This window comes from Mus caroli, chromosome 17 (genome assembly GCF_900094665.2).
Source record: "Mus caroli chromosome 17, CAROLI_EIJ_v1.1, whole genome shotgun sequence".
Classification (NCBI taxonomy): Eukaryota; Metazoa; Chordata; class Mammalia; order Rodentia; family Muridae; genus Mus; species Mus caroli.
The window spans coordinates 66,793,475-66,817,688 of record NC_034586.1 but is presented as its reverse complement, the minus strand read 5'-3'; the positions used below and the strand labels follow the sequence as shown (position 1 = coordinate 66,817,688).

Sequence of the window (24,214 nt, the reverse complement as noted above, 5' to 3'; positions counted from 1 at the left end):
AGAAGCCTGACATGCCCGTGGCACTTGTAGCTGTTGAGCTGGTGGAAGCTACCAATCTGCCAAATTTAATACCTTCTCAAGATTTTTAATTGAGAAAAAAAAAAAAAAAAAAAAAAAAAGGTAGGCCAGATAAAGAGACAGGTAATAAATGGCTAGGAGGGAGACTTCTTTCGATAGATCGATAGATCAGGATGATCTGCCTCTGGATCTGTATCATTCCAACTCTCCCCAAGCAGGAGGCCCTAATCAAGCAATCACTGGGTAGATCAGCTTCAGTCTGGCTTTTCCAGGAACTTCAGCCCACATCACCTAGGGAAAGAAAAGTGACTTCCACTTCAAAACAAAACAAAGGGTGGGGGCTGTGTTGACATGGAGAAAGTTATCAGTAGTGCCAGCTACTTATACCTGAACAAGGGAATGTTGATAAACTCACCACAAGATGGCCTGGACCAGCCCTTGTGAAGACAATGGTTAGCTCTCACCTTAAGCAGCCAGAGCTCCTCAGAGCTGAGATATGACAAGATGATTACAGGTCCCTTGTGCAGTGTTGGAAGCCCAGCAGCCTGCATATTTTATAAATATCTGCACTAGCTGGCCTTCCAGGGAAAGAGATCCAATGACTGGGTGAGTCCCACCAGGCCCAGCACCTGATGGCAATCATACCTAATCAACTGTCCAGATGAAACTCGATTGTCCAGATGAAACAAACACCTCCCTCAAGCCTTTGACAGACCTGGAGCCAATAATAACTAACTACACTTATTGCCACCGGGCTCTTCTCTCAGCCTTCCCAAGTTTGTGCCATTCGAGACCACAAAATAAGTTTGCCTTTTAAACAGCTCTGCTTATCTTAAGACAGCGCAAAGAAAAACAACAAAACAAAACACCACCACCGCCGCCGCCACCACCACCACCACCACCACCACCACACACACACACACACAAGAAAACGACAATGGTGAGAAACGTCTATCACCAGACCGTGAGAGCTCAGGACAACTTAGCTAATTTGATTATGAGGCATAAGAGTTCAGTAAAGTAACGCGTGGCAACAACAACTAACCCGAAGAGTCACTTGAATCAGTTACACGGAGACGCCCTGACACAGCCAGAACTGAACCTTGTTTTTCCGCCGTGCAGACAGCGGAGAGAAAATATTGCGGATGTTATGAACTCGCGCTGGGGGGCCGTTTCCCTTTTCTGGAGTTGTAAAGCCCCGGCGCACCAGTCCTGCAGGAACGCGAGGCTGCTACCGAGCTTGGCTCCAGCCTTAGGGGTGGGGGAGGGGCACCGTGGGGCTTCAGCTGATCTCAGAATCCCGCCAGCGCGCTCCGACTTCTTAACTGCCTCGAAAAGATTTATGCGAGCAGAAGGTGTGCACTGGCGGAGTTCAGCTGGCCTTCGCGTCACGGTGAGTTTTTAATTCTGCGTTTTCCTCCCGTCCTAGTCCCGTCTCTCTCTCTCTCTCTCTCTCTCTCTCTCTCTCTCTCTCTCTCTCTCTCTCTCTCTCTCTCTCTCTCTCTCTCTCTCTCTCTCTCTCTCCGTAAAGTTTGTTTTCAAACCTTGTAAACCCGGTTTCCATCAGTGCGGCCGGAGAATCGCATTCATTAGCCAGGCTGACTTGGGAGAAAAGAAAAGCTACCTTTGTGTACATAATGAGAGCCACCGCGTGGCCGCGGATAACCGCCGGGAAAGAACGCTCTGGCCTCGAGCCGCCGTGGGTTGGGCTTAGCGGACCCGAGGCGTGTTCCGTGGGGTGGACCCTGAAGCCGCTGTCTAAGTTAGCAAACAAAATGACAAGGCAGTCACGGCTGGGTCCGGACCCAGCTCCTGCCACTCACTCGGTCCAGCTCCTCCTCCCGGAGTCTGTCCTCCCTCCTCTCCCGAGTCCCCGGCGGATGTGAGCCACCAATCCCAGCCACAAACACCAAAAACCCAGAGCGAGGCGGCCCTCCAACCGGCGGCCAGGCCCTCCGCGGCCCCCTCCCGCACCACATGAGTCCCGCACCGGGGCGCAGCAGCTGAGTCATCCCCTGCCGGGTCCCGGAAAGCGCTACTCCCGGGCGGTTTGCAGAGGGGCTTGCCAGCCGTTGGGTTCTCCCTGGACACTGTCGTGCAACCGCCTCCTGCGCTGATGCCCGCGTGTGCTCTCTTAGGGAGCACTCTGCAAACCACAGGATTTAGGGAAGGGGGAGGGTCATTTGAAGATTCCTGCCTGCTTACTGTGACTCTTCCTCCAGTTGGTTCATTTTGGAAAAACCACTCAAGCTTCTTTTTGACTCGGGGTTTTAAACGCGCTCCTCGGAGGGGGCGCGGCGGAGGCTTGCTTTAATTTCCAACGTAATCATAAACAGGTTCCAAAGTCTAGCGGGTCATCCTGTGGCCGCCTCACTGTGGCTCGGCTTTAACCTTGTTTTTACGGGTCTGTCTCCTCCTGCCGGATCTCCACCGAGGTCACAAAACCAGAACAGCCACAAAGCCGAAACTGGAGACAGACACCGGCGGTGACGTCGCTGCTCAGCTTATTTACGTTTGGGGTTTTTTCCCCCCCTTCTATGGGGAAAGTCTTCTGTGACATGTGACAGTTGGTTTTCTTTGCTTTTTTTTTTTTTTTTTTTTAAACAACCGGGCATAGGTGAAAACTAGACCCAGAAGTGCGGGCGTGCGCGTCTCGAAGTCAGCCTTAACAGCATCTGGCTTGTATTTGGGGAGGGGGCGATTCTTCGTGCAACTCTTTGGAGCTCCCCTCTCAAGCAAAATAAACCAATAGGAATGAGTGTTTATTTAATGGCTAGTTTCTGTTTGAAATACTGAAGGGTGTCCTCTGGTGGGATATTAGCCCACAAAGTAGACACTGTTTACTGAAACAGATGAGCAGTCCCGGCGTAGTGGGGTTGGGGGAGTCGCAGTGGGGCACATGCGCGCTCTGGCCGTCCCCCTAGCCCAGACGTTTAAAGAGCATGTGAGCATGACAAGTGTCTATTCGCAACGTGTTAGATTTCGAAACTGCCTTGCAATCCAATCCGGAACTCAGAGCTTTAGCCCGGGGGAATAGACATTTGCCCACGGTGCCTATGTCTGCCTCCCCCCACCCCCACTGTCGCTGTTGGCAGAAGAGTTCACGAGGAGGAGGGTGCGCTGTGCCGCGCCCGCGTGTCAATGGCAGCTGCGCCTTCTGGAAGAAGTTGATTCTTGTCTGGAATACTTTTCCTTCAGTGCCCCACCCCTTGAATCAGAAGCTGCTGCCTCCGGCGGCTGGAGCAGGGATGGTGGAGTTTGGGGCAGCTGTCAAAAACAAGGATGGGGGTGCCTTTTCTTCTCTGGGGTGGACAGAGGAGATGTCCTTAAACCTCTCTCCATCCTTTACAAACTAAATGCACTCTTCGCTAGCCCGGGGAGGAAAGGCCCCAAAAGAGAAACCAGTGTAGCCGCTGAGGGATGGAGATGGTTCTCTGGCCACGGGCAGGCAGGCATGACCCGGCTTCTGGGCTCCGCCAGCGTGAAGAGGGACGGGTGATCTCGGCCCCCAGGCCCAGGGCTGTGGAGCTGGAAGGTGCGGGGGAGGGGCAGAGGAGCGCGGCGGGGCGGGCGGGGGACGGGGCGGGCGGTTGGGGGCGGAGGCAGGACCTCCTGTACCTTCCCTCTGCTCTCTCACTCTGACAGCGCCGAGGTGCGCCGAGTGGAGCGGGAAACAAAGGAGCTGAGTAGGGAGGGAGGGAGTTGGGCCAGGGAGAACCCCCGGCTGGCTGCCAGAAGATCCCGACTGGAGGAAGCCCAAGTGTCACTTGAATTCCAACCCAGAAGCCAGCGCCTGAGACCGGAGCACCTTGTTTAGCAATAGTGGTTGGAACACTCTCTTGTAAGTTACCGGAGCACTAGTACAGGAGGATCATCGACTACCCTCCCGCCACTCCACGGCTGCTGGCTCCTAGAAACCCCAGCTTCATCTCTCATTGGGACTCGAGTTCCAGAATGAAAAGCAAGAAGGGTAAGGTGGCGGCGGGCTGTGAGCGCCCGGGGCACCAGTGCGGGACATGTGCGGGCCGCGCCGGATCGGGAGGACACTGACTTGATGGGACTTTTTGGACCAGTGGCTCCCCGGCTGGAGTGGTGGCTGTTCTCTTTGTTGAGGCTGTGTCTCTGATGGCAGTTGGTATTCTTTTCCTTCTAGACACAACCCGAGGGGCTGTTGTGGGGAGGCTGAGCCGCGCCACGCTGTTGGCACGTTGTCAAGAACCACGCTCAGCGCCTTGTTTGTACGCCTCCAAGTTTCATTGTCTTCCTGACACCCCATGCTCGGCCCAGGCGCCGCGTGGTTTCTAGTGCTGTTTCTGGGGCAGGGCTTTGCGGTTGATGTTCTAGGAGACCCTGGCACCTCGCTTTTCCCTGTGGGGGGTCCTTAGCGAATTCCAGTCGCCTTACCTTTTGTCTAAAAGTTTGTAGTTCCGGGTATTCTCTCACTCCTCACCGGATCCTGGCAATGTTTTTTTTTTCTTCTTTCTTTCTTTTTTTTTTTAAGGGATGTGTTTTTCACTATCAAAGGAATGTGATCCGGGACCCCCATACATATCGCCCTAGGACGAGCATAGCTTTGGAGAGATGGACTTTAAAATTTTTACTAGTTTCTGAAAGTTTTCCCACGATGAATTTAGGACCGCGTGTGCTGTTAGAACACAAGTACCATGCAGTCAAAAACTGTCCAAGTGTGACAAGCAGGCTTGGTTGTAAGTGCAAAAAGCGAGGCTGTCATTGTTTCCACCAAAGCTTTACAACTAAAACTTGCCGTCAGTCTGGTTTAAAAACAAAACACACTGGGGAGGAAGGGGGAAAAAAAAACCCCAAAAGGTCAAAGACTGTGAAGTCCCTTTTGAAGCTAACTTTGGAGTCCCTGACTGGGAGGTCCCTCGAGTGTTCCAGTCGTGGACTGGAGTTGGCTTTTTTTTGTTGTGATTTATGTGGAGTGGTTCAAAACAGAAGTTAATCGCTTGGAGAAGCGGGCGGGGGGAAGGGGGCGCTGGTGCGCATGCCCGGGAGCTTCCTCGAGTTTGTTACTCCACATTCTTTCAGACCTAGACCGCGACTGCAGTTCCAACGGAACACGGTTATAGCAGCTGCCGCCAAACACGCTTCCTCACGGGGTTTCTCCGCGCTTCCTACCTTTATAGAGTTGGGTGGATGTTATTCTGTGAGAGACCCCGAAACATACGGAACTCATGAAGACCCCGGGTACTTGGTTAAGTAGGCCTCCTTGCTCTTTTCCACCCTGGGACAGTCAGAGTGTGGGCGCTCTGAGTTGGGGGACAGTTTAACTGAGCTCTGGGGAAAACTTAGGGATCGTCTCAAGAGCTGTGTCACCCCTTGACGTGGCTGACAGATCTAGACCCCCGTGGGAGGCATTCCGCTCCAATAGCACCTCAATGAGGGTAGTTTGGTTTTGTGTGGCTCCGGGGTGCGGGAATGCAAAACTGGGCTTCCGTGGGTGGGGAGGAAGGCAGATGACTAGCTTCCCATTCAGGCTCCACCCTCTTGGGGGTCCCCTTCCCCTGATGCGAGGTCCCCAGCCCAAAGCGCGTGGGCTCCCCAAGTCAACCCCCCAACTCATGGAAACGATGAACGGTGACGTGTTGGAGAGGAAACTTTGCTGCGACCGATTTCGAGTTTCTCATTGGGAGAGCTGAGACTGCTAAGGTTGCCCTGGCTCCTTTTCCCTTTTTTAGGCTTCCCCGGCACTGGGTCTGGGAAGGGGGCAGACCCTTGAGGATATGAGCCGCACCGCCCTATTTCTTTACTTCCTTAGGGACCAGGGGCCAGCTCGGTTGCTAACTTGTACAGTTAGCAGGCGGGCTTCAGTTGGGGCTGAAGAACAAAAGCTGCTTGCTCTCCTCTTGCCCCTCCCTCGCCTGCAAGCCTCCACAGCCCTGCCTCCCACTGTATGAAATTACCTGGGAGGGGAGGGTGAGCTTCCCTGCCTGTCCTTGGGCCTGGACTGCTTAAACCTGTCCCGCCTATTGTCTGTTTTAGGAAAGTGAGCATCTTTTAACAAAGACTGGTATATGGTAATAGAGTGCCCTCGGTAGAAAGCCGAGACCGCCCGAAAAGAAAGAGCTCCAAAAAATGGCTTCAAAGCAGGCTGGAAGAGGGCTCGCTCAACTAAGAAAATCACCAAGTGTCCTCTCGGGGTCTCCAAGCCTGTTGAATCTGTTTAGGGCTCAACTGGCTGGGTCCCTTCCAGCCAGCTGTGGATTTAGTGCCTTGGATGTGAAGTTCCATCCGAGTTAACTTGTCCATAGGGAAGAGACTAATTAGGTTTGGGTTTCCCTTGATCTTTTTCCCCCATATTCTTTTTCTAGTCTCCAAGATATCCAAGTGCTTCCCCACCCCCCGCCCCCCACCCCCACCCTCCCAACTTCCATGTTTCATGACTTCAGAAAAAGAAAGTGAAGAAGCAAGATTTGCTTCCTAGAGCCGTGGGCTCCACGGGCCATCTTGTGGCTTTCGGAACAACATTTCCTTGTATGTGGATGGAGTAAGAGGATTCCGAATCTGTCCCACACCGACCTCTCTCTCCCTCCCCAACCGCATTTTTTTTTTTTTTTTCAAAGTGTAAGCACAGCGAGATGATTGGAAACAAGTCCTAACTGGGAAACTTTTCAAAAGCGCTGTTACAGTAGGAAATGAGTAACGAGGAAAAAAGCCTTTGTTTTTCCAAGTCGAGCCATAATCGGGAGGGGGTTTTAATGAAAATAGCCTTGACAGTAGCAAACGTGGTCTCGCAGCACTAAACGGATCAGCTGGTGTGCCCAAGGCACCGAGTCTTCAAACTTCCCCTCTTCCTTCATCCTTTGTGAATGCTTTGGAAATACTTGTGAAGAGGGCTAGGGGTCTGGCTTTCTTTTTTTCTTCCTCCTCAAATGAACAGAGTCGGCAGTTTGGTGTTGCTTAACAGAAACCTGCTTTGTGTCCCTAACCTATTCTGAAAGACCGCGCTTCTTGTCAAACTCCAAGCAAGCGGATCAAAGGGCAGGCTTTAGGGGGTTTTTGTTTCAAGCACTTTGTTATTGCCAATTTACAGTTGGGAATTAACTGTTCAATGAGCAAATTTTCACACTTTTCCCCTCCTAGATTTAAGAAGAGGGGGAAGGAAATAAGTAGTGTTGAAGAATGTCTGCTTTTCTGAAGTCGGGGGAGTTGAAGCAAATTGCTTTATTCAAATGTACTTAGTTACCCAATTAACCTGGCATGTTTAAGAGTTAGATTTCCTTGGTTACCAAAGCAAATGTGAAACTCATTTATAATCAAAGGAGGGTTTTTTGTTTTTGGGTTTTTTTTTTTTTGTAATGAATAGTTTTTCACTCAAATTTCAATATGGGTGTTTTGTTTTTTTATTTAAAGTTTCTCAGATTCTGAACAATGAAAGCACTTTCAGTTTTAAAATTGTCCTTTCTTTAAACTTTATTTTCTCGAAACAGATTGATTTCATCTTCAGGAAGGAATTCTTCAATTGCATGGCAGTTAAAAATGGAGGTGTTTGTGGTTTATTTATGGCAGTTTGTTAAGCCTTAAACTACAGTGAATTTGCAAAATCATCCGCCTCTTTTGTTAGAACCTGCTTTTACTTTGTCTTTGCTGGCTTTGAGTGTTTCCTGTAGGAACTCCTTCTAGCACCTTCTGCCCCCTGCAGTCCAAAGCTAAAAATGTGTCAACAAAGTCTGCCTGCTCCCAGTTGTAAAATAAATTCCTTTAAAATTCATGGAGTTGATGTATCAATGCGAAGAATATTCTGGTTTTATTTCCTAGATCAGTAAAGGGACTTAATTAGGATTGAAAAAAAAAAAAGCTATACAAAGCTAAAGAAAATACCTTTGAGATGAACAGAAACAGTCTCACAGAGGCCTGGCTTGTAGGTTTGAAGGAGTTAATAGCATTTGTTAGAAGTGTTCTAAACTTCAAAATGTCTATCAAAGTCCAGAATTGTCACTGAACTCTGTAGGGTTTGGATTCTTAACATTTCTGTTGGGATTAAAGTACCACCGAAATGGCTTTTTTTTTTTTTTTTGTGGGTTGCACATATTCAATTTTCTTTGTCATGTAAGAATTAAGGACTGATGGGAAGCATCTAGGTTCATATCTAATAGACAGTCTTAAAAAAAACCTTCAAGTATATAAAAATGTACGGTGCTTGCTTTAACAGCAAGCCTTTCACGAAAGGAGAGAAAAGAGCATATACGCTGTCCTTGTTCACTGGATTGCTGTCTCTCATGAGTGATGGATGACCTTAAAGACAAGGTTGTGAGGGCCATTCCCACACTGCCTGGCACCCTTCGTGTTTCAGGCCTTTCCTTGGAGACCTTGGCCCCGACTGACAACTTCACACTCAGTAGTTGAAAAATCACAAGGATGTGGAACAGTTTAAGGAAGTGAGTGACTAAGTTTCCCTGCTGGTGAAAGCAAGTGACCGTGGGCCTTGTCCTTTCTCAGGTCTTGTTGCAGCGTCTGGCAGTGACTCTGAGGATGAAGACAGCATGGACAGTCCCCTGGACCTTTCCTCATCAGCAGCCTCTGGCAAGAGAAGGAGGAGAGGCAATCTGCCCAAGGAGTCGGTCCAGATTCTGCGCGACTGGCTGTATGAACACAGATACAACGCCTATCCCTCAGAGCAAGAGAAAGCACTGCTGTCGCAGCAGACACACCTGTCCACACTACAGGTAAGGAGAAAGAGAAAAGTTGGTGCCAGAATTTGCCCGTGAGGTGTTGGGGTTCCAGCCCAGATTTGAACTATGCCCCGAACCTATACATACACACTTTCTTCTTTATTAATAGGCACTTTATAGCATTCCTGTGTGCCAGGCTATAAGCTCTTCTCTGGTGCCTAGTAGAGGGAGGGAGGGAAGAGAGAGAGAAACAGGATCTTTTCATTGTAAACTTTATAGTGTGAAAAGGTAATAATTGGCTGTTTAAGAGAGGACAGAAACACTTGACATTCGTCTGTCGGGAAGCATTTCCTTCAGTGCCTGAAAGAGAAGGAGGTGAAACCTTATTCGATTACCCAGGAAACTGGTTTGCTATTTAAACAAGGACAGACCTTGGTGAGGTAATTGTGTTGTGTCTGTTGACACAGTCATTTGAACTGAGAGAAATCAGTTACTGGGAGGCGTGGCCTCTTTTAAACAGGAAATGTTTTCCTGTAGTTGATTAACTCAAATGCTGGGGCAGTAGGTAGTAGGTTAAAAGAGACTTAAAGGTGAACTTTGGTTAAAGTTATTGATTTTCGGGTATGTGAGATTTGGCGCCCTTTCCTTGCCCCTGAAAGGGTTAAGGATGGTAGCACATCCTAGGTAAACTTGCCCTTATGGCAGGCCGACCCGGCTTAGGTGCCTCTGACTTGCTGGGAAAGCCAAAGAAGTTTTATTTTAGTTTATTTTTTAAATCATTGCTGTTGGGCCCCTGGTGTACTAGGCAAGTGCTTTACCATTGAGCTACTTAGTGCCAGATGAGACCCTTTTATTACCTCTTTAAGTCAGGCTCCCTACATCGGATGTTTTCAGAACCTGTTTGTCAAGTGAACTGAGAGTATTGAAGGGAGACCCTGTGTGATTTCAGGTCTGTAACTGGTTCATCAACGCCCGCCGCAGGCTCCTCCCTGACATGCTGAGAAAGGATGGCAAAGATCCAAATCAGTTCACGATTTCCCGCCGTGGGGCCAAGATTTCAGAAGCTGGCTCTATTGAAGCTGCAATGGGTATCAAAAACTTCATGCCAACTCTAGAAGAGAGCCCATTTCATTCCTGCGTAGTTGGACCCAACCCAACCCTAGGGAGACCAGTGTCTCCCAAACCTCCCTCCCCAGGATCCATTTTGGCTCGCCCGTCAGTGATCTGCCATACCACTGTGACTGCGTTGAAGGATGGGCCTTTCTCTCTCTGTCAGCCAATTGGTGTGGGACAGAGTACAGATGTGCCGCAAATAGCACCCAGCAACTTTACAGACACCTCTCTCGTGTACCCAGAGGACACTTGCAAATCTGGACCCAGTCCAAACCCTCAGAGTGGTCTTTTCAACACTCCTCCCCCTACTCCACCAGACCTCAACCAGGATTTTAGTGGATTCCAGCTTCTAGTGGATGTTGCACTCAAACGGGCGGCAGAGATGGAGCTTCAGGCCAAACTCACAGCTTAACCGTTTTTTCAAACAAAACAGTTCTCCAAAATATGGTCCTGATTGCCGGGGGTGATGGCAAGAGATGCATTATTTTATATATTTTTCTATTAATATTTGCACATGGGATTGCTCATCGAAGCTTCCTGTTACTAAGATGTCTTCAGTGGAATAGAGTCATTCCAAGAACTACAAACTAAAGCTACTGTAGAAACAAAGGGTTTTCTTTTCGAATGTTTCTTGGTAGTTTCTCATAATGTGAGACGGTTCCCAGTATCATGTGATCTTCTCCTCCAGACTCCTCCTTTTTATGTTCCAAGACTGTGCAATACTTTAGAAGCCCTCGCACCTCTCTCTTCCCATGTGGAACGTGACGCCCACATACAGTCTAAATGAGTAAACTTTCAGTTTTTTGTTTGTTTGTTTTTTTTTAGATTCAAGCAAGTATGAATCTAGTTGTTGGATACCTTTTTTCATGATGTAATAAAGTATTTTCTTTAAAAGTTATTGCAATGAAGAGCATTTTCTTGAAGGAAGCAATCAGAACACAGTAGGAATATAGGAAATGGGGGCAGGGCAGACTGACTGATTTAGGTTGTGTGTGTGTGTGTGTGTGTGTGTGTGACTGCTTTGAAGAGCTGTGGAGGACAAACCACTGTGAATAATCAGCATGGGGGAGATTTCCTCTTGATTGGAGGGGGAGTTGGCCCCTCAGTCTTTGCTTACAGATGAGTGGCAGATTGCAGTGAGGTATCCGCATCAATTCATGATGACATCAGTAGCGAGGTCACCAGCAGTGAGCTGCTGTGTATTTCAGACGGGCCCACGCTGAGTTTATTAAACTCTCCAAGGTCATAAGTTTGACTGTTGTGGCATGTGCAAGTTTGGTCTGTTAGGATAGAAAGTTACTTGCAAAGTCTGGTTGGCCAGAAGGGAACTGGTTGTCGCATGCCTCAGAATCATTCCTACAAAGCCATGTGAGGCTTTTTACTGTGAGGCTCCTTTGTTGTTGAAGGCCTGTCCTGTGCTTTCCTGCCGCAGCTAAGAACCGAAGGTGCACCACAGCTTCTGGACGGCGATTTTAGAGAGTAGGCCATTCTTGCACACTGAAGTTTGCCTAAATGTGAAAGTCTCTGCTCCAGAAAAAAGAACACTCAAACAAAAGTTGGTAAGTGACACAGAAGACCCACAGTGAAGACCCAGAAGCATACGGAAGTGAAGGGAAGGTTTCAGCTGGGTTCTGCCAGAGGGTGGCTTGGCCGTAGTACAAATGAAGGTGGGTAAAGAATTATGCTCACTTCAAAGCCGGATCAAAGGTCACAACCACACACTGCTATAAATCCTGATGGCCTACCCATGTTAAGCTCTTGCTCACATTAAAAGAAAAAGAGCCCCAAAATAACAAGAGCTGGGGAAGGAGTCAACTCAGGCTTAGAGGAATGCACAAGGCCCTGGCAAAGAGGCAAAAATCAAGGTTGAGGGCACTTTTCCTCCTCTGAGTTGAGGGATTCTGGTTCTCCAGCGAGTAAATAGAAACCATTGTTCTGAAAGCTGTAACTCAAAAGCTGCCATGTCAGCTGGGCAGGGACGCACACCTGCGATTGATCGCAGCAGGCCGGGGGAATCCGACAGCTGAAAGGTCTTGAGAGATCTGCTACTTCATGAGAGATTCAGATTTAAAACAAAATTATTCGTGGGGCTGAGGAGTCTTCCATTTAAGGGTGCTTGCCTAGCATGTGGGTCTGTTCCCCCATTACATAAACTGGGCAAAGTGGCACATCCCTGTAACCCAAACCCATGTGAGCTTGGCCAGCCTGGGCTACTTAAAACACTGTCTCACACTGAAGGGAGATAATTCTTTTGTGTCGACTGTTTTTGTGGTAGAACTTTTTGTTTGTTTACTTTTAAACTCCCTGTGTTTAAATACCTTCTTTTCGGGCATATTTAACTGGGTTTTTCATTTAGACTCTGCCTTTGAGTCAATTTGTTTAGTCACTTTACACCTTATACAGTTTCAGCACCAAGCCTAGCTATCTCTTGATGAATTTGTAGTCCATGTACGTATGGTTTTCCCCTGCCTTTGTATTCCTCCGTTTTTGCCTCACTTGAGTTTAATTAGTATTTTCTAGTATTTTTTCTTCAGTTTTTATTTTCAGTCATGAACTACGTGGTTAGTTTAATGTTGTGGTTTTTGGGTTTGTTTGGTTTTTTTTTTTTTGTCTCACTAAATAGACCATGCTGGCCTTGAACTCACAGAGTTCTCTTCCTCCCAAGCTCTGGAATCAAAGGCATTTTCCACTCCACCCAGCCACCCAGCCGAACTGTTAATTCTGAGTGGTTGTAGGGACTAGAACACGCACCTTTAGTTATTCAAGTCTCCAGTGAAGAAGGTCTCTTCACTTTCCCCCTTTGCTTTCGTGAGTCTGTTCAAATATACATGTCTTTACACAATAAACTCAATCATACAGATAAAAGTTTTCCTTAAAAACAAGCAAACTCAGCTTGGTTGGTCTGGCTTGGCAGAACTTGCCTTTAATCCTGGCAGTAGGGAGGTAGAGGCAGGTGGGATCATTGTGACTTCAAGCCAGCCAGGGCTACATAGTGAGACCCTCTCTCAAAACATGAGCTTTGTGGGAGACTGTATATGCGTGTGTGTGTGTGTGTGTGTGTGTGTGTGTGTGTTTAGCATTTCTGGTGCCTTCCATTCTTTCCTGTAGACTAAGTGACATCTAGTCTCATATCTTGTAAGCTTGGAGAATCCCCCAGAGGAGTGGAGTGTGAAATGATTCCATGGAAAGCAAGCTTGCTGCACCTAAGCTCAGTTCTCAGGGCCCACCTGCGGAGAGAATATTTATTGAACTTTCATTTTCCTTTGGTCTTGGAAGGCTGATTCCCTTTTGGAGAATTTCAGGTTGGTACCTTCCTTTGGTCTGTGTAAGATGTAGCCTCCGTCTGTTCCCTCTTTCTGAGGAGACCCCACTCTCGGGTCTTTGGTCGTTTCCTTACGTAGAGTGCTGTGTTCCTTTGGAATTTCGGCACTCCACCTTAATGTGGCCAGGTAGCTTTTCTTTCATTTGTTTGCTTTGCTTTCTACTATCTTGTCTATCATCTCTCATCATCCTTCTCACCGCCCTGGGCGTGCGTGTTTGTTGCCTTTTTATTTGTTTTAAGCACAATCAGGAAAGTTTTGGCCCTTGGTTTTAAAATAAAATAAAATTTCTGTTTTCTTCTCTCCTAAAATGTCACTGAATGTATAGTAGATCACCTAGGATTGCTTTACTTTTTGTTTTGTTTTGTTTTGGTTTTGGTTTTTCGAGACAGGGTTTCTCTGTATTGCTCTGGCTGTCCTGGAACTCACTCTGTAGACCAGGTGGACCTCAAACTCAGAAATCTGCCTGCCTCTGCCTCCCGAGTGCTGGGATTAAAGGCGTGCGTCACCACGCCTGGCTGCCTTACATGTTTTTAAAGCTTATATATTCACTGTGCTTCAAATTCAATAATTCATCTAAGAAACTTTCAGCTTACACGTTGTCTTCAATCTGCTGTTGAGCCTATTCCAGGACATTTTGAGTATATATATATATATATATATATTCCATTTCCTGGAAATAGAACTCTGGGCCTCATCCATACTCCACAAGGACTTCACCACTGATCTACACCCCAGACCAGGCTGGGGTTGAAGTGATCCTCCTGCCTCTGTTTCCTAAGTGCTGCTATTAAAGGCATGTACCACCACACCCAGCTTTATTACTGTTTTTGAAAAGCCATTTATATTGTGATCCCTTTTTTTTTTTTTTATATTTTCTCACCCTTGCTCCTCTCATTGGTTTATCAGTTATATATTATTTCTGTATAGGATCTTCCTCCCCACTCCACCCCCACACCTTTCTCTATCTCTCTCTGTTATGTGTGCGTAGGACAGAGGTTGATATTGCCTACAGTCACTTTTCATTTGATTTACTGAGGCAGCTCGCCCCATGACTGCCCTTAAGATCACCTGCATCTGCCTCCTTTGTACTTGACTGAAGGCGGGCTGCTACACCCGTGTGGCTTTCCCTGTAGGTGCTGGGGCTCTAGAGTTCCGTTCTCCCATTCCCAAGGCAGATGCTTTACCCTCTGAGCCGTCTCCCCAGCCCCTCGTACGCTATTATCAATAGCCTTAAAGCACTCTTCTGCCAATTGCAATGTGTCCTAATAGCCGAGGTTTCTGTTGGCAGCCTTTTACCTCAGTAGGAGGTCGACTTGGGGAGCCAGTGATCTTTTCTTTCTTTTCTTTATATATTGGGCATCATGGGTGTGGTGTGATTCGAAACTTTGTCTTATGACAAAGCATCCTCTGAAGAGTTACTTCTTTTCTGTCTTCAGGAAGTTCTGATTGTAGCTGAAGCCTGAACCTGTCCTTGCAGCATCCTGCAACGGGCCGAGAGCGGTACTCTTTCCCCCTGCACAGGCTGAGACCTGTCCCTGCAACAGCTTTCTTTCTACAGCCTCTCCTCAAACCATAACCTTTCACCTTTGTCTACCCACAAATCTTTCCATGACATCTTAAAAACAACATTTTTAAATTTACCTTATGCGTTGGAGTGTTTTGCCTGTGTGTGTGTGTGTGTGTGTTTGTGTTAGTTCCAGACAGTGAACAACGGATGGTCCTCTAGAGCTGGAACTCACTCCAGCTTCTTCTATGACATCTACATAGCGTTCCACCATTGCTAGGCCTGTGATGATGATGATGATGATGACGATGATGACGACATTATGAATGAGTCCATCTTCAAATTACCTTCTCTTGACAGGACAGGTCCTACCCACTTTTGCTCAATTATTTTGAAGAGGGACATTGAGAAAAGTCTTACATAGCTCGAGCTGGTCTCCAGCTCACTATCCTGCTGCTGAGGCATCTGACTCAATTAGCTCTCTCTTCATTCCCAGTTCATAATCCTTAACCGGGAGTGCCATTAATCTAGGAAAAACTCCTCCACTACTGGAAATTAGAAGATTTCTCAGAATCACTGGGAGAGGAAGGGGCAGGGCCAGGCTGAATATCCTAGACTGGCTTGGACAAACTCATCTGTCCCCATCTCTAGATTTTAGTTGTCTACCACCACACCCAGTTTAGATCATTTTTTTTTCTTTTTAAAGATCTGTTTTATGCCTATAAGTATTTTGCCTATATGCTTGGTGTCCAAAGGATTTCAGAATGTCAGGTGTCAGATTCCCTGGAACTGAACTAATGAACAGCCGTAGGTCAGCACGAGGGTGCTGGGATCTGAATCCAGGACCTCGGCAAGAATAGCAAGTGTTCTTAACTGCTGAGTCCTCTAACTCCCTTAAATCGCTTCTTTTCTTTTCTTTTCTTTTCTTTTCTTTTCTTTTCTTTTCTTTTCTTTTTCTCTTCTTTTCTTTTCTCTTCTTGTTTTTGTTTTGGTTTTTGTTGTTGTTGTTGTTTTTCGAGACAGGGTTTCTCTGTATAGCCCTGGCTGTCCTGGAACTCACTCTGTAGACCAGGCTGGTCTCGAACTCAGAAATTCACCTGCCTCTGCCTCTCAAGTGCTGGGATTAAAGGCATGCACCACCACTACCCGGCTTCTATTCTTTTCTTTTTCTCTTCTCTTTTTCAGGGTGTGGGAGGTTGGTATTGGGACAGGGTTTCTATGTGTAGCCCTGGCTGTCTTAAAATTCACTATGTATGTTGTAGACCAGGCTGACCTCAAAACTCATAGAGATCCACCTGTCTCTGCCTCCTGTGCACTAGGATTAAAGGTGTGCGCCACCACTGTGCAGCTTGTTATAAATCTGATACTTGACACTGGACTCATAAAACGGGATTCATATGGTTCTTGCTACATGAAGCCATGCCCCTATTAGCCCTGAAGACACTGCAGGAAGGTAAGCATTTTTTAACCACCCCCACCCCAAATTAATATGTATCTCTGGAAGGTGGCCAGAGAGCAAGAGATAAATGTGTAAATGTCAGAATTTTAGATCTCATTAAGCTCATTAACAGGAGAATATGCCGAGTCTTGACCTCAAAATCATGACCTGTAATTAAAAACAGATTGCCCTGTGGGCTGGGTTTTATGATTCAGAGGTTAAAAAAGAGAAAATGTCCAACAACTGCTTTGCAGATGAAGGAAAAGAGGTAGCTTGGGGCCCACGGTTGCAGAAGCACAGCAGACAAACAAGGGAAGCATGGTAAACCATTGAGTAAGAATATCAAGTTTTGGGGCTGGAGAGATGGCTTAGCAGGTAAGAGCACCGACTGTTCTTCCAGAGGTTCTGAGTTCAAATCCCAGCAACAACATGGTAGCCTACAACCATCTGTAATGAGATCTGATGCCCTCTTCTGGTGTGTCTGAAGACAGCAACAGTGGACTCAAGTTCATAAAATACATAATTTTTTTTTTTTTTTAAAAAAGGATAGCAAGTTTTACAGAGATTTAACAAATGTCAAGGAAACAGGATTTCTGAATGAAGTGTTTTACCGATACCAATAGCCGGTGCCACCCTGGGGGCAGCTTGTGGGTGACTTCACATGGCTCAGACCTTATGGAAATTTACCTGGCTTTAGGAGGCTGTTGGAGGCAGACATTTAGCAAATTGCGCACACATGCAGGCAGGTAAGTACAACAAAGCCATGCAGAGATTACAGAAGATAACTGTTACCCTAAGGAGAGAGACAAGCTTGAGGTTCTGTTTCAGAGGAAAACCGGAAGGCTCCACTTCACTTTCTCTTTTGTGTGTGATGTGCATGTGTGTGTGTGCCTGTGGGCCATCCCACATGTATGGCATGTGTATGTGTGTGTGTATGTGTGTGCCTGTGGGCCATCCCACATGTATGGTATGTGTGTGCCTGTGGGCCATCCCACATGTATGGTATGTGTGTGCCTGTGGGCCATCCCATATGCATGGTATGTGTGTGATGTGTGTGCACCTTTGTGGGCATCCCCACATATATAGTGTGTGATGTGTGTGTGAGTGCCTGTGAGGACCTCCCTCCATGCCTGGAGATCAGAGGACAACTTGGGGGAGTCAGTTCTCTCTCTCTAATGGAACCTGGGGGAGTCAGTTCTCTCTCTCTAATGGAACCTGGTCATTAAGCTTGGTAAGGAGAGCCTTCCCTCACTGCGCCATCTCAGTGACTCAATAGTATCTTTCAAATAAAATTAGTAAATCTTGAATATGTTCATGTTTGATAAGATCATTCATATTTTATCTAAAAAGGAAAACAAAATTATTCAAATTTATATTGGGACAATATCTGTAATTATTACATATATACTTGTATATATCCATATATGCATATATGGAAATATATAGCTTTATATATAAATATACATATATAAAATATATTTAATATTAATATATAAATAGATTTGAATATATATATATGTATGTATATATGTATCCTAAAGCTATAAATTCTCCCCATATAAATTTTAATGTGAAATTAGAAGTTGAAATTAAACAAAGATAGTTGCCATTCTGGTTCTGTTTGTCTCTTGTTACCTAATAATATTTTATCCCTCTCAGTTCTTCCTGATGAATTTCGGTTTGAAATGTATTTGAATGATTCTTCGAAAAGCCGATATGTGCCACAGTTTCCCTTTATCCACCTCTCTTAAGGTTTCAGCCACTTGTGGTCAAACAGGACTGAGACTATCAAATGGAAAATTCAAGAAATAAACCTCCTGCCTTAAATTCCATTCTGTTTTGAGCAGTGTGATGAAATCTCATGCAACCTTACCCCGTGACTCACCCCTTTGTTGTATACAGGGAACAGGCTGCCTGCCTTGGCAGTCACTTGGTAGCTATAGTAATTCCCGACTGGGCTGACTGGGCTGACGGGCACCCAGTGCTAGGGTTCGTAATGGGAGTGTAGTGAGCCATGATAGGAATTAGCACATGCCAGAGAGTTGTTCCAAAGCTCTTCCAGTAAGTGAAAGTTCTCAGCAAGGTTAGAAAAATTCCCATCCTGTGGTTGGTCAGGCCTAAGGGAAGATCAAATCTCCCTCTGAGATTGTGAGGAGGAAACAGAAGTTGGGGCTAATCCTGGCCATTCAACTTCTAGCACCCAGTTAGGACAAAGGGCAGAGTTGATGCATTCAAACTTTGGAAAAAGCAGATGTGATAAGATTGAGTGACCTCAGGCATCCAATCGGGTGTGGGGATCCACACGTCAAGAGAGACCACTTTCAAGAAGGTTGCTGATGCAAGATGGCTCGTTTACTGCTTTTGACCCACCTATGAGCTGAGAGCATATATTCTGTAAAATCATGTTCTGAGCCCGATGGTGTCCCAGGCTGGTGGTGATGCTGTCATGCTGCGGCCATGGTGAGCCCATAGCTCTGACTTAGTCACAAGACCATGAAGGTAAACAAGGCGTACCCTGGCATCACGGTATAGTGTTGATATGGTTTTAGATACATTACATTACGGGAGACATTCAGCCCGAGATAGCAGAGGTAAGGGCCCTGTCTCAAAAAAAAAAAAAAAAAAAACCAAAACAAGATCCCAGGAATGTAGCTCAGTTGGAAGGGCAAGGCCTGGGCTTCCATCCCCACTAAACACAAACAAAACACCACCAAAGAGGAAAAAAAAAAAAAAAAAGATAGACCAGACTAAACTAGACAGGTGTATTAAATTCCTTTGAATCCATAATAGGTATAATGGTAAGTCGGGGAGTGTTACATAGTTGACATTTTTCTCCAAGGCTACATGCATGGCACATCCAGAACATCATTTATTTAAAAATTTCTAATTAAAAGCTTTGATACGTTAAGCTCAATCCAATCATTTCACAATTTATAGTAGAGATCAAGATGCCACAAATATATTCAGTTTTCTTCACATTTTTGTAAAGGCTTTCTAAACTTCAGAATAATGTCGCTGCAGAGTTTTTCTAACATTTCCTGTAAATCCTGGATAGCAGTGAAATGTCAGAATAAGCGTTGGGTGTGGTTCAATGACTCCAAGCGTTCATAAAGTCCAAGGTTCATTTCCAAATACTGCATGTGTAAACACAAACACAAAGTCAGATTGACTTAAAAGCAATAGTCTATCTATTGCACACCTTATATTGCCATTTATCACATTATCTTATTTATTGGGCACCTTATGTACAGTCGTTTAGACTTCACAACCCTAGTGAGAGGTGTTGTTACTGCTGTACAGGGGGAGGAAGCTGGCTGACTGGTGAGGTCAGCCTGTCTGAGGCTATGGGCTGTAATGCAGCCCTCAATCCCCAGGAGATTCTGCATGCTGTGCGAGCACTGCATTTGAAATCAAATGACTTGCAAAGAGATAACCCAAAAAACAAAGGAACAAAACCACCCTACACTCTAAAGGATTTTGGAGTTGCCTTGGCAAATGATCGTTTATAATTTTATTTTCTAAATACCTCTATCTTCTGTTGTCTACCAAGTTACCCCTTCTCCATTTTCCTTTTGACCACATCTGCTCCTTAGGAAGACTCGAGGCACTGCCGCGTCCTCAGGGTTTCCTAACTCTCATTAACTACATAGAGTCTGACACAATGAACTCCTGTGCGCTCTCCGCAGCTTCTCGGTGTGTTAACACCCAACTATACAGAACTTTTCACTTTCTTTTCTAGGCAGCAGCTCTCTAAGCCCAAGGGCTTTGTTTTCCAGTGTGTTTGTTTTTATTCTGACCCTTTAGTTCCACTCCTTAAAAAACAAAACAAACAAACAAACAATCAAAAAAAAACCCTATCAATACTATGGCTTTTAATAGAGATGAAAGGGACAACGCTGCGTAAAGGGGCCGGCGCAATTTTATGATAAAACCATTCATCTCTCTCCCAATCTCAACTCATCCATCCATTTTTGAAAAGGGGTTACTTGTTGATTAGCGCGGAGGGGGGAGGGCTCTAGTGGCGTAAAGATCAACGTTAAAAATAAATATCTCTACGCAAAGAAAACAGACCACGCCTTTCCGCTCCGACCCAGACAGAACCTAAGTACTTTGCCTGGGCAAGCTTTTTGAGAGGCTCACCTCCCGGCAAGATGAGCCGGTTTGCTGCTGCGCTGTTCTTCACCGGCAGGTGCTGCGCGGGCTCGCCAGCTCCTTGTTAATTTGAGCCCGCAAAGGGACCTTTGATCAACGTGCTCACAGCCTGCAGGCTTCCCGAGCTGGCTCCCGGCGACTTCAAAAGAGCTGTAAAATGGACTGTAATCTCGGCCTTCCTGTTTCTGCGGCTCCCACCCCCACCCCCACCCCCACCCCGCCCCCTGGGTCCGCACACAAACGCCAAGCTTCGCACCCGACTATTGTTCTCGGTCCGCAAGGTGCAGCCACTGCCAGCCCCGTGTGCATTTGCAGAGGGCTGGGTCAACTGCTAACTTAGATTTCTTCGTCCAGAGGAGGATCTGGCTCGAGCTCCTTTGCGGAGAAGTGGAGATGGGCATATCATTTAATGCTTGCTGGAGGAAGGTGATGTGAAAAGCCACAATCAGTTTGGGGGAACTCTATACCAGGAAGGCAGTGGTTTGAAATTTGAAATTTTGATACAGAAACTACAAAACTAACCAACAGAGTCAACCAGTCTAACTATCTATCTATCTATCTATCTATCTATCTATCTATCTGTCTATCTATCTATCTGTGTGGTTTGAGACTAAGTTTCACTCCATGTATGCATGTATGTATGTATGTATGAATGAATGAATGCATCTACCTTATCTATTTATCTTATCTATCTTTCTACCTACCTACATATCTATCTATCTGTGTTTTGAGACAAGTTTCACTCCATGTATGTATGTATATATGTATGAATGTATGCATCTATCCTATCTATCTATCTATCTATCTATCTATCTATCTATCTATCTAATCTGTGTTTTGAGACAAAGTTTCACTTTACAGACCTAGCTGGCCTTAAGGTCCACATTCTCCCTGCTGTATTCCATCTCCACATCCCTCTAGTAGTCCTTTCTACTCTCAAATTTAAGTTCCTGCTTGCCTTTGGATTTTCTTGGTTCTGGGATCTTAATCACATTTGGGATTCAAGAATGATTTTTAAAAACTTGACACATATTTTGTGTGTGTTGAGGGTGCATATGTTGGCAAGTGTCTGGAGGAGTACACTGGGGACTGCCAGGTACCTCCTTCCTCCATCTCCTTCAGGAGGTTGAACTCAGGTTACTGGTTGGCACCTTCTGTCTCCTTGGCCCTGATTTATTGATGGCTTATGTTGTGATAGCACGTGTGTGGAGGTGGGAGGAAGAACTATTTGTGTAGCAAGCTTTTTGTCCTTTTTATATGGTACTAGGGCTTGAACTCAGGACCTGGTCAGTGTGAGGCAAACCTTTTCCTGTGGAGCTACGTAGAGCCTTCCAAGGAATATTATTCAGAATCATTGAAAAGCTTTCTTTCTTTTTTTTGTTTGTTTTAGTTTTTTTGTTTTTTTGTTTGTTTGTTTGTTTTGTTTTTTGTTTTTCTTTGAGACAGGGTTTCTCTGTATAGCCCTGGCTGTCCTGGAACTCACTTTGTAGACCAGGCTGGCCTCGAACTCAGAAATCCCCCTGCCTCTGCCTCCCAAGTGCTGGGATTAAAGGCATGCGCCACCACGCCCGGCCGAAAAGCTTGATTTCTTTATCTAAAATTTGGTATTTAAAGCAATACCACTCTCCACCAATCCCCCCGCCCAAAAAAATCCCACGAACTTCAAAGTTGTTGAAAATCACAGAAGGTAAACTGAGCTCTCAGAGGGAGAAGAAGGTGATAGCAGATTAGAGGCTCTGCCAAGGAGAAGCCCATCCCTGATCAATTAAGGACTGGGGTCTGGAGAGGTAGCTCGGTGGTTAAAAGCGCTGGCTGCTCTTCAAGAGGACACTGATTACAGAACTCACTGGGCAGCTTACAACCAACAGTAACTCCAGGTCCTGAGAATTCCAGTTTTCTGGCCTGTGCAGGGCACTGGGTAGAACAGATTAGACACACACACATTCAGACGAAACACTGGGACCTATAGAATAAGTTAATAAAAGAACTGGGGTTGATCTGGGGCAAACTCCGAGGTAAAGCCCTGGCCTGGCATGGGAAAGATTCCAGCACCCAAAGGGATAAAACACAATAACCAAACCCTTAGTCTGAGAGACCATGGTCACCCCATTCTCAGCGAACTAGTCATAGCTCTCTTGATCTTGTGACCATCTTTGAAGCTCTCACTCACACTGCTTCCTCCTATGAGGTCCTGAGGAGAGGGAAGTAGGGATCGCTTTGCTGCTGTGTCATTAGAAGATGGAGAAGGGTGGGCTGAGGAATGGGCCGGTCAGGGCCAGAATGGAGCCAAAAGGCAGAAGTGAGGCTAGGACATTCGCCCACAAGCAAGAGGAAGCAGGACTTTGGCCCCCGTCCAGGGAGAGCCACTGCAAGATCTGTCAACAGCATCCATTTGTTGGCAGCTCAGTTTTGCTTCAAAGAACTTGCTTTTGTTGGGCACAGATCCCAGCACTTGGGAGGCAGAGGCAAGAGGATCTCTGTTGAGTTTCAGGCCAGCCTGGTCTACACAGTTAGTTCCAGGACAGCGGGAGCTACATGATTAGACCCTGTTTAGAAAACAAAACAAAACAAAACAAACAAACAAACAAAAAACGGACTGGAGAGATGGCGCAGTGGGTAAGACTGCTCTTCCAGAGGTCCTGAGTTTAGTTCCCAGCAACACATGGGGGCTCACAACCATCTGTAATGGGGTCTGTTGCCCTCTTCTTGTGTGTCTGAAGACAGCTACAGTGTACTCATATAAATAAGTCTTAAAAAAAGGAAAAATCAAAACCAACAAAAAAGCACAAGCATCCCAAACCACCATCACCAACAAAATAATTTGCTCTTTGTAACTCCATTGAGAGTGTGTTAGTGTGTGAGAGCATGAATCTGTGTGTGTGTGTGTGTGTGTGTGTGTGTCTTCTTAGTCACATTTCTGATGCTCTAATAAAACAAAAACAACTGGGGAGGAAAGGGTTTCTTTGGCTTACACTTCCTCATCGCAATCCATCACTAAGGGAACTCAGGGTTGGAACTTGAGGCAGGGAACTGGCGTAGAGGCCCTAGACGGACACTGTTTACCAGCTTGCTCCTCGTGGCTTGTTAAACCTCCTCTCTTATGCTACCCAGTATCACCTTCCCAGGGGTGGGCTGCCTGCTCACCCCTAGACACACATTAATCAAGAAAATGCCCCCCACGGACACACTGATAGGCCAGTCTCAGTGGAGGTTCTCACTTCCCACTAATTTGTGTTGAGTTGACAAAAACTAACCAGCATGGTTGGTATGGCCAGAAGATGAAATAATGTTTATTTTTGGACAAATCCACCTAAAGGGTCCTTGCGGATTTTAGGGTGGACATTTTGGGGGTGGGGGTGGGGTGGAGAGAGAAGAATCTGTGTTAAAACATCAAATTTGAGAGTTAAGCTCTCTGTCTCAGGTGGGCGTCACTGGAGAAATGGAATGCTCGCTCTGACAGCTGGTGGCAAATGCTGTAGAATACAGGGTTGAGAGATCAGAGGAGGGACAGGAAGAGGTCTGATGGCAGACCACTAGGTCTGGTGACCTGTTGCAGGCAAGACACTCTCTACTGGATATAGAAGGGAAAGATTGTAAGAGGCTACAATGTTTCTTCCCCCCCCCCTTCTTCTGTGCTTAGGGATTAAACCCAGGATCTTCTATATCCTAAGATTACACCCCACCACTGCCCTATACTCCCACCCTCTGCTAATTTTCTGAGGACCAACAGAACTCCAGTAAAATTCTCGGCCAACTGGGGCAGTGACTGGATTATATATCCATGCAAACTCAGCAAGAAGCTGGAAGAAGATCTGGAGGTTGGGGATGAAAGAGCTCATGACTACAAAACAATAAAAAGAGACAGCCTCGAAGTCAGGGCAAGCAACTGTGTCTACCCACGGAAGGACATCTTATTAAAAACAGAGGTGCCAGGTGTGGTGGCGCACACCTTTAATCCCAGCACTCGGGAGGCAGAGGCAGGCGGATTTCTGAGTTCAAGGCCAGCCTGGTCTACAAAGTGAGTTCTAGGACA

The 24,214-nt window shown here is 46.3% G+C and overlaps 1 protein-coding gene and 1 long non-coding RNA gene across 9 annotated transcripts in view; one reads left to right on the top strand and one right to left on the bottom strand.

Moving 5' to 3' along the window:
• LOC110283708 overlaps positions 1–2,584 on the bottom strand; it is a 19,989-nt gene extending 17,405 nt beyond the window's left edge. For all 3 annotated transcript variants that reach the window (XR_003835295.1, XR_003835296.1, XR_002376877.2), the window contains exon 1: positions 1,563–2,584. This is a non-coding gene — a long non-coding RNA (uncharacterized LOC110283708). The remainder of the gene's footprint in view (positions 1–1,562) is intronic.
• Tgif1 (TGFB induced factor homeobox 1) lies at positions 1,317–10,662 on the top strand. 6 transcript variants are annotated; one of them, XM_021149146.2, is made up of 3 exons: positions 1,317–1,411; positions 8,479–8,705; positions 9,601–10,662. In XM_021149146.2, the coding sequence occupies exons 2-3, from the start codon at positions 8,523–8,525 to the stop codon at positions 10,174–10,176; spliced, it is 759 nt and encodes a 252-aa protein (XP_021004805.1). In that variant the 5' UTR covers positions 1,317–1,411; positions 8,479–8,522; the 3' UTR covers positions 10,177–10,662. The 6 variants fall into 6 exon arrangements, with proteins under 6 accessions (XP_021004805.1, XP_029327246.1, XP_021004803.1 ...); XM_029471386.1 differs by lacking the exon at positions 1,317–1,411 and adding an exon at positions 3,039–3,553; XM_021149144.2 differs by lacking the exon at positions 1,317–1,411 and adding an exon at positions 3,656–3,988.
• The last annotated feature ends 13,552 nt before the right edge of the window (positions 10,663–24,214 follow it).